General features: G+C 33.6%; 1 protein-coding gene across 1 annotated transcript; it reads right to left on the reverse strand.

Annotated features, from left to right (window-relative positions):
• Positions 1 to 374: 374 nt before the first annotated feature.
• LOC132054462 (peroxidase 24-like) lies at positions 375 to 3426 on the reverse strand. Its single transcript, XM_059446466.1, has 4 exons — positions 3107 to 3426; positions 2551 to 2742; positions 1741 to 1906; positions 375 to 1068 (listed from the first exon to the last, which is right to left on the reverse strand). Exons 1-4 carry the CDS (start codon positions 3311 to 3313, stop codon positions 662 to 664), a joined length of 972 nt encoding a protein of 323 aa, XP_059302449.1. The 5' UTR covers positions 3314 to 3426; the 3' UTR covers positions 375 to 661.
• Between the last annotated feature and the right edge of the window lie 6745 nt (positions 3427 to 10171).

The raw sequence follows: 10171 nt of genomic DNA on the forward strand, positions 1-10171 counted from the left end.
AACCGAGTGGTATAGAGAGAGCTAAATGTAGCACATTTAACATAATTAAGAGATACTTAAGAGAGTTAAAGGAGCAACTCTTTAGCTTTTTTAAAAATAGCAAATAAATGGGAAAAAAAAGGCAAAAAAAGGAGAAAAAAGATAAATATGAATGGTATTTATGAGAGCGCTTTCGATCACCTTATCTACGCCAAATTTATATTATATATAGATTAGATTAAACTAAAAAAAAAAGTTAAAACAAGATTTTTCTGCAATTGTGACTTTTATGTTAAGGTGAAAATTTTGTGAAATTTTATATTAGAAAACATAGTTGACTTTGATAAAAATAAATTCCATAATTATGTGATACCCTGAAAGGGAGGGAGGTACTTTTACTATATCTTTGACCCCATTACAAGATATTCTTTTCCTTATTGAAAACAACGAAACATTTTGAACTAAATGCAAAACACTAATACACTTTCTGAATTTTGAAGAAAATCCCAGAAGTTGTTTCACATCAAACTAAGGATGAGAAAAGCAATGAAATAAAAAGAAGTACGTTACACTGGTCAATCAACTCTCATCATCTACAATTCCTTATTAGTCCTGAAATTTCTCAGTATTCTGTTCGAATCCAAGAGCCAAAGCCAGTGGATTTAAATAAATGTGCTTTGAATTAAGCATTTACAACTCTGCAATTCTTCCTTATTTCTCCTCCACCATCCGCGAGGACTCTAATTTCTCCCATTTTCTTCATCGAACGACCAAAATATGCTAAGAAAACATGGGGATTTTGCAGCTTTTTTACAATACTAGCTGAAAGTGAGTTGGTCATTAAGGCTGCATCTGATCCAAGTAAGCCCATATGTTGATTTAGAGCCTCAAAGTAATGGCTATCAAAAGAAGTAGAACTTTTGGGATCCAATTCTAGAATAGTTGCTCGATTAATAGGGTTAGGACATAATTTCCTCAATGTTGTAGCATAATTGAGATTTAATGAAGGATCAGCATCGCCCTTTCCTGTGAAATTATAAAGTCTTCTAGCAACCAATGTGCAACGTGTTATTCCTATTGTATGTGCCCCTGCATGTAATTAATTCTTGATTAAGTATTACTTGATCTCGCACTAAAGAAAGTAATATAACATGATGAACCTAACGTAATAATTACTCACTTTGTCCCAATTTACGTACTTCCTCAGTTCTCTTTTTTTTCCCCCCCACAAGTAGTCTAGTATTGATTTTGCACTCCTCTAAAAAAATTATTTATTAAATGTTTATTTTACTACATTACCTATAGTATCTAAGCTTTGAAAATCTAAATTTGACTACCGATAGTCCAAAATTACTTAGAAATAAGGATAAAATTGGAAATAATTAATAACGCATTATTAGTTTGTTAAAATGGATAAGTAAAAGGAAAATTTTATTTTAGTATATTGGACTAGTAAACGAGAACCGGGGGGGTTAACATCTTTTCTTTTTAGTTTATCCCGAACTATGAAACTCTAATAACTACTCATTTAAAAGAATAATTTTGATATTCCTAATATATATTTGACGTACATAACTAAAGTTTTCATTATTTTCTTATATTCTGTGAATACCATTAAATTGGGATGCATGGAGAGAATAATTAAAGATCTAATACACAGTCATAGGGTTTTTTTAGAACAAAAGGCAAAAAAAAAAAAAAACCTTCCTTGTTAGTGTAATTAATGAAGGAAATGAAAGAGAGGACATTTTTATTAGTTACCTGACAAAGTGACCAGATCCACAATGTCCAAATCGTTGTCCTGAAATTGGTGCAAGAGAGTGGTGAAGTTTGCAAAAGGAGATGGCAAGCTGTCTAATGCTTCCGATGCACTCGACACCCGTCCGTCTTTCCTCCCTGTTCGTACTTGCCACATTGATCTTCCAAACTGTTAACAATTAGTTAATCTTAATTAGTACTTTATCTATTCCATTTTATACGACAGTCTCTCTTTTTTCTTAATAGGCGAAATTAGACGGGAACCTAGGATTTTTAGAATATGGATGCATCACTAAACAAAAGAAAAAAAAATTGTATTAAGTGGGTATTTATCCCGACTCCTATAGGTAAGTAACTCAACATTCAATCAAGTGCTTTAGCTTTCTTGTAACATGGGTGTCAGCTAATAATATTATACCAATTTTAAAAAATATATACATAAAATACTTACTTTTACTGAAAAATCATGAATTCACGTGCCAATATTTTAGCTATAAATTTGCCCCTGGGCGGAATGGCCTAGGAGACCCTTGCACTTGTTCCGAATTGTCATCCTGGTCCCTGTAATTTACGGGGTCCAGACCCCTGAACCTGTTCAAGGGATGACAATCCTGAACAAGTACAAGGAGTTCCCAATGACAACATAAATGTTCTAGTTATGGATTTATCCGAATCTAGTAATTTTAGCTTAGATCTTATTACACAAAGTAAAAGTTCACCAAAAAAAAAAAAAGTATAAATACTATAGATTTTGAATGTTTTAAATTAAATGAGTTATGGTAGATCAAACCCGAATTGTAAGTTTGTGCTTACTTGGTATGAAACTGCATCTCGAGTTGCCAAGGTTAGAATATCAGCACAAGAAACTTGATGTGGGCACAATTGTTCCACTTTCTTCTTTATTTCGTCAATAACCTCATAACCTCCGACAGATCTATTTGGTAGTGCGTCTTTTTCTCCACTATTTTTTGGAGTGGAATCTAGTAGAATCGATGCATCACAACCCTACAATGCAATAATTGGAATATAATATTACATGCATGTAGAAAACTTAAATGAAAGTACTACATGTCATTAATTCTCAAAGTTTGTATTTCAAGACGTTATTAAATTACATATTTAGTGTTAAAAAGTTTACCCTTCTCGACTATACGATGTAATGTTTGTTTCAAGGATTTGATTTCTATACACTAACATTACAACGAATATCTACACCATCAGTGTAATTTAACATGTTACAATAAGTTGCGTGCTTATTTTTCACAAGTAAATAGTAGTTCTACTTATTATGGATGAAAGATGTCTTTATTGTGTAAAATTTACTACTACTATTTAAGTAACAAAGTTAGTAGAAAAGGAACATACGTACCCTAACAAAACAATCATGATAGTGAAGGCGAAGTAGCTTTGCTGCCAAGCTTGGATCAGCACCAACTCTGCTCCATGTTATTTCCCTCACTATTCTTTCAACTGAAGGGCAACGTTTGTGATAGTAATTCATCTTCAGCTTTTTTGCATCGCAAATATCCAAACCCGCTATTGTAATAATAAAGAGAACAAAAATAATTGGCCTCATTTTCTTTCTTTTTTCTCCACACGAAGAGCCAAAATGTTAATATATTAACTTGAAAATTAATATGTTCTTGTTAGTGTTTGAGTAGGCTTCTTTGAACTATATTTATAGGCACTTTCATGCCACCGCATTGCCTTTGTTCCTGGGGTTTTTAACCCTTCTTTATACTGGCTACTTCTTTGCACGATTTTATCTACATAGCAAATGAAAAATTGATACGTGTAGATGAGCCGAATAGTTGACATTCATGTGCATCGTAATCATAATTCATTGAATCATCAATGATAATTTCCTTGTATTAATTAATCGTTGACCCAAGAAAAACATTTTTTAATCGAGAAGAATATAACCAAAAATAAATGAATATAAATTATATGCGCCATCAGTTTCAAGGACATGTACTTACAAATACTATGTTTTAGGTAATTTAGTAGTATAAAAAATTTCTTGTACTAATTATGTCTATAACTTAAACTCAAAAAATCAAAATAAACTACTTTTGTCGTGGTGTTATGTCACGACTCCTTGCACTTCTATTTATGTTACCAATATAATACAAAAGACATTGTTGGATGGAAATCGATTTATGTTAAATAAAATAATACAATAATAGACAGTGTGGGCTTTTGTTGCATAGAAATAGATTTCCAGCTTTAGAAGGGGAAGTGGAAGCTGTACTAACACACACGTTCCAAGAAACAGGTAGCTGTCTGGTATAGTAGCCTTTTGCAATTTATTAAACTTGAAAGTCGTATGTCATTTTTATAAAAAACAAAAACAATAGAAATGATAATGCAATATGAATTTCCTAACTATGGGAAGTGGATGATACTGGATGAATTTTTTTCGCAGAGTGGATAATCGTCAGAAGAATGCTTTTATTATCTTATCAACCATGAGTTTTTGTTTAAGATATTAAGGTAACTTAATTTACATGATATAATTTGAACAAGCATGAAATTAAAAAAAAAAAAATGAATATTTTTGAAATTTTTTATTTAAATGATCCATTATGTTTGTGTGATTATAAAAGCTTCTCATTAAAATTAAAATGAAAAATATAACGTTATTGTTTACAAATTTAAAAATGCGTCATATTTTTATAGCGTCATATTTTTATCGGTCCAAAAGCGAAAAGTGTCCCATATATTAAAACTATATATCGTTGCCCGTGCTATGCACAGGCCCGACACAAAGATCTACACGTCCAATGCCAGGCTCTAGAACTCAATTCGTTGAAACTCAACAATTTTGAAATGATTTAGCACAATTGCACGCACAGACCCAACATGAATCTACATGTCAAATGCAGGCTATAGAATTTCATTCCTTCAAATTAACATTTTGATATGATTTAGCACATGGAAGAAAAATAGCGGATATGCATACGTAGACATGTCTTGCTTCAATTGAATCATCACATTCCCCTTCCAACAGAGTGAGCATTTCACAAATGCTGCCTTGGAACAGTTAACACATCCTTCACCAACCAAAATCAAGCTTTCAGAGACTGAAAACCTAGTCCACCTGAACGCCATTGGTAGTACTTTCACTGGATTAGATTCTCGATATTGTAATACAGCTGCGGGGAAAACCGCTTATATAGAGCCACCACCGAGAACACTTCTGCATGTCACGGCTGCGGGGAAACTGCTTAGATGGGCCACGACCTAGAATACTTCTACTTGACAACCAATTATATCTGCAGTAAACATAAGCTCAAAAGGCATAAACATCAACCTTGAAGGAAATTATCATCACTGACCAAACAAATCACAAATAAATAGTAATTTATTCGACTATGGACATATGAATAAAAGATACACTTCCACAACCAAGGTTGCAAACCGTCTGCTGTAAACATTCGAAGAAACTGAAGATCCAACAAAAAGGTCGAGCTTTTCAATACCACAGTAGTATGTAAGCAAAGTTTTTTTTTCACTTTCTTGGAAACAATGCTTTTCCCTATGCTTCCCAAAGCTTTTTCAACATCCTCAATATCTTCTCTAACAAATTGTTTAAGAGCATGAAATGATGAAATAAATTTAAACAAATACGATTAAGTTCCACCTAAAAAATGTGCAACTACACGAACCGACGAATTAAAACTAACCGAATACAATTATACATCATAGTGTTCACTAAGAGAGCTTTTTCGGCCTATGTATCCAACTAAAATAGAGTAGCCACAATCAAATGCCAAGCAAAGAATCAAGAAATTAACTTACTTGACAGGCGGTTTGCTATCTAATCCTTCAACTTACCCATATCATCATGGGAAAATCAAATTCTGCAAGCTGGCGTTTAAATCTGCTTAGGCAGATACATTTTCCCAATCAATGTATACACCCTTTCCCTCATTGGACCAGAAGACTCCTCAGATTAACTCTGCAAGAAAAGCTCACATAGAGTCGATTCAAGAATCTGCTGCCTAAAAAACCAATCTTGAATGCCCTAGTCTAGATGTTTTGCATTAATCCTCCTACACTTGGGATGTTGAAATGCTAAATACAACAAAGTATTAAACTATTGTACTGAATTTTCATCCCCAGAACTTTCAGAACTCTCTAAAGGGTACCCTAAAGATTGTATAGCTTCAATCAAATACTCATCAATCCAAGTTTCAAGTACTTGTCTTCCATCTGCTTGACTTATTTTCTCTTTAACTGTCGCTCCCACCTTCTTAAAGATATTTTTAGTTATTCCGATTTTCACCATGCTTTAGTTTTGCAGCAACACAATTCACTACAAAAAAATTTCTCTAGCAATCTACTACCATGGTGCTCTTCAAACTTGTACTACAATGACTAAAAATTCTAAATACCTGGTGCAACAATGAACATCATGAACAACTCATGTCTAGGTTTCTCTAACATCTACTTTTGCCAAAATAACTTTATAGATGTAGCAATAAAATTGAGGATTGCACTGAGGTGGCATCTGAATCAAAGCAGTCAATAGAATGCCTTATTGGGGCATTTCTGCAGTACTTTAGTCATATATATGTGGATTCTTCTTCTTTACCATCGTAAGCACTTCCCGAACTTCACGAAGAGCATTCATATCTCCTCCAGATAAGGAAAAGACACCGAAAATGGAGACAATGCAACAGTGCTTTACGTCAGATCCATATATATCATATGCCTACGCAAATTTATCAGGAACTTCTTCATAGAGTAGTAAGATTGTCATGTTTCTCCTAGGTATGACAAATAAGACAACACATGGTTCAAATGAGTATCTCCTTCCTTGGAAATACTTACATTTTCTTTTTGATGAGGGCATATCAAATACACAGCAGCATCTTGTCCTTCAAATTAAGCAGCTCTGTTCCTATTACATCGCATACTTCTTTAAAAAAAATTACATAGAAAACTTTTCTAGAAGAATTCATAATGACAAAGATTATGAATTCCAGTAGGAGTGGTTTAAATGTTAGAATCATCAACCTACTATCAAGAATCATCAACCTACTATCTTTCCACGACTACATAGAAATGTTAGTTTGGGAACAAAATGCCAAGTCATTCTTTATTTTGGAGAATTTCATTTTATCAATATATTCGAACATTCCAAATATCTCCACACGGGCTGGCCCCACCCTGCACATAAACTTTTGACTTGTGTCCCACCCTGCACGTAAACTTTTGACTATTTCAAGTAAACGCGCATCATTTGTTTTTATGGTGGCATACAGGTAGACCAAATGCTTAAAAAAATCAACTCTTGAAACACAAAGAATAGTTAAATACACTCAAAGGAACATTCATATAGTACCAAAAGAGTAAATAGTATATCAAAAGCCATTTCATCTTTTTTTTAAAATAAACATTACCATGTTTAGATATATTTAAACAGAACAAAGTCCCATAACCTATAGAAACTCAGACGATACAACTCTAATTTAATAAAGAAGAGCCTTAAACACGATAAAGAAGAGGGTGGAACTTGAGAAATAGAACTGAAAGTGCACACAGATAAAGTCTTAAACACGTGGCAGGGAAAAATACATTTGTTGCTTTGGGATGAAGAAAGTTGCATAGTAATCCTTAAAGAATAACAATATCGAGAATACAATTCTCACTCCTTTGCATACAATCGTTAGAGCAATGTTCGTACCCTCTACAGTACAATTTTTGCAGCTTTGTGTACCATACATAAGAGCAGCGTTCGTACACCCAACTCCCATTTCTAATTTCCCATCAATTCGCTTTACTTTCATTTCCAATTCTTTTCTTCTCCTTCAAATTGAGCACTCCATAAGTGTAAAAAAACTGTAATTTTCAACGATTGAATAAATAGCATTCTCACTCGTCAAAAAGGGCTGTTGCCTATATGAGGGAACACGTGTTTGTCAATTGCATAGTAAATTTGAAAGCGTTGCCATTGAAGTGAAAGTACCAAAATACCCCTTGTTATATGAGGAGCTTTTAGAATTGAATTGCAAAGTTAAACATAATTTTTTTTTGGTTGGTATAAGCTAACATGTGCACAAAAATTCAAGTAAAATAAATCAATTATCAACATGATTAAAAAAGGTAAACACACTGACCAACAATTTTTTAGTTAAGACACTACATAAAGCTTCCTGATTATTACTCTCATTCATCATCCATTCATCACACAGGTTAATAAGAAGATAGCACAAGTTTCTTTTTCTATGTGTGGACGCAAGAATACCATGAAATGAACATACTGCTTTTTATGTAATTTTTCTTGGTTATGAGCAACAAAAGGTTTTCCAACGAAAGGTTATGAGCTCTTGAACATACTGCCCATACACAATATCACATGAGCAACAAAAAGTTTTTCCACCGCAAAGAAATTTTAGATTCAAGAGCCCTAAAACTCATCGGACCACATAAAGTTAAGGTAATTACATGTACAACGTACGAGCATTCTATTTTCAACTTAATCAAAAGACCATACCTTGCCTTGAATAAGCTGCCAATTTATGTCAAGTAAAAATCATTCGAAAGGAAATTATGTCGGGCAGAATGATTAGGTCTTTCGTTTGCTTTCATGAACTTCCAAAATATTGCACCCTATTTACCTCTATTGATGTTTAAGTCTTTTTCTGTCTCTGAATCGTATCAATCATACCGCAAATTTAGTTTTTAAAAACCCGGAGAACAACATTCTGTACTAAATAAATCTTAAGATTGAACCCACATAGTTTAAATCATGGATCCACCTCTGTCAATAATTAAGTCTACTAAAAAGGACCAATAATAAATAAGAGAAGGAATGGAATAAATATTGGTCTTTCTACCAAAGGGAACCTAAAATTGTCCAATTTACAACCATATTCTCAATTACGATTCTTTAAACGACCAAATAATATAGGAAAAAGTAATTACCATATCTACATTACGGAGTTTACTCCTAATTCCACTTTCACAGGCATTTTATGGATAAATTAATAGGCAGAGTTCCCCTGATAAATCTTCTCCACTGTTTGCATTAAGAGACTTTCTCAGTTTACTATGTTTCACAGAAAATTAAGATAGCAGAATACTCTGAAAAAAGAAATGATGTTTTTCTCCGTTCAGTATTCGTTTTCTTTAATGACGGGGTGAAAAGCTAGTAACTATTGTGAAAACAATTTTAACTTCCAAGTAAACAAATGTGATAAATTCAAAGAAAACCCAATTCAACTAAATGGGTATCAATTTCCAGTCCAAGACATATACCTTTTATATAGGAAATATAATGTTAGAATAGTACGACAAAAGAATTACCGAGGATCAGTATCACCCATCAAATGCCACGCGAAGTGCATGATTGATTGCTGAGAAAAGGTCAACGAACTTGCTGGAACTATCTTCTTTCATTCGGGAATTTCATCAAACACACTGGCTGCATCAATGTTCTTCTTCTTGTTATTGATTTGTTTTTCGTTTTAGCGGCAACTTCCTGTGGCCAGTGTTGTAGCAGTCAGGGTGAGAAAACTACAAAATTCAAAAATTCAAAAAAAAAAAAAAAAACAGAGGGAGACCATAATCAAGAATAAATGAACTAATAAGGGAGGAAAGACATGAACTTACACAACTGGTCGATTGAGCTAACGAATTAGAATTGCCATTACGTTACGTCTAAAAAATGGCTTTCCATGATTGAGAAGAAGGAAAAAAGGCCGGAGAAGAAGAATATCATTTTCCTCCAGGGCAGAAAGAAACTGATCGGAGAAGCACAAAAAACACAGAGAAAGTCAGAAAGAGAAGCAATTTTGGATTCGGCTATCAGGAAAAAGAAGATGAAGAGTGTAGATGAGACCAAAATTGTGAAATCTATTGAAGCAGTCGACTCCCCAATTTGCCCTTGAAAATTTCAGAAATCCCAAAATTGCCCCGGTTCGCCCTTGTTCGTACCCCCAACTCCCATTTCTATAATAAACTAGATGAGGGTGCCCGCGCTTTCGACGGCGTGCGGCGTCATATTTCTTCCACTATAAAACCAACTACTTTAATCAACCATTGAACTTCATATTTCTGCATTTAAGACCAGACTTCTTTTTTCACCATACAATAAGAAATAGTATTGAGCTTGTTTAGTAATCAATTATCGAATAACTCTTAATTACATAAGATATTTCAAAATTTGACGGTTCATTCACGTTGAGATCATGAAGCACTCGTAGATGTTCAATTTTTCAATTACAGCATCGACCTGGTGCGGAAAAGCATTTCTTGATGTTCCAATCTCAATTATAACATCTATCATGAATCTTCGTACCAAGTATCGCGAGTTTCACATCATCATTTGGTGAGAAAAGAAGAGCCAATCTCTTTGATAGTACCACATCGTATATTTTGTTTCACATCATCGGTGGTGCGGAAAAGAAGAGCCAACTTTCTTTGA

Source organism: Lycium ferocissimum, chromosome 4 (assembly GCF_029784015.1).
Source record: "Lycium ferocissimum isolate CSIRO_LF1 chromosome 4, AGI_CSIRO_Lferr_CH_V1, whole genome shotgun sequence".
Classification (NCBI taxonomy): domain Eukaryota; kingdom Viridiplantae; phylum Streptophyta; class Magnoliopsida; order Solanales; family Solanaceae; genus Lycium; species Lycium ferocissimum.

What these genes read in the sequence shown, in the direction of transcription:
- LOC132054462 (XM_059446466.1), bottom strand. Translation starts at nt 3,313, where the DNA reads ATGAGGCCAATTATTTTTGTTCTCTTTATTATTACAATAGCGGGTTTG. An exon ending in ATCATGATTGTTTTGTTAGG is followed by an intron (nt 2,743 to 3,106) that starts GTACGTATGTTC and finishes ATTGCATTGTAG; the next exon opens with GGTTGTGATGCATCGATTCT. An exon ending in GGATCTGGTCACTTTGTCAG is followed by an intron (nt 1,069 to 1,740) that starts GTAACTAATAAA and finishes AATTACATGCAG; the next exon opens with GGGCACATACAATAGGAATA.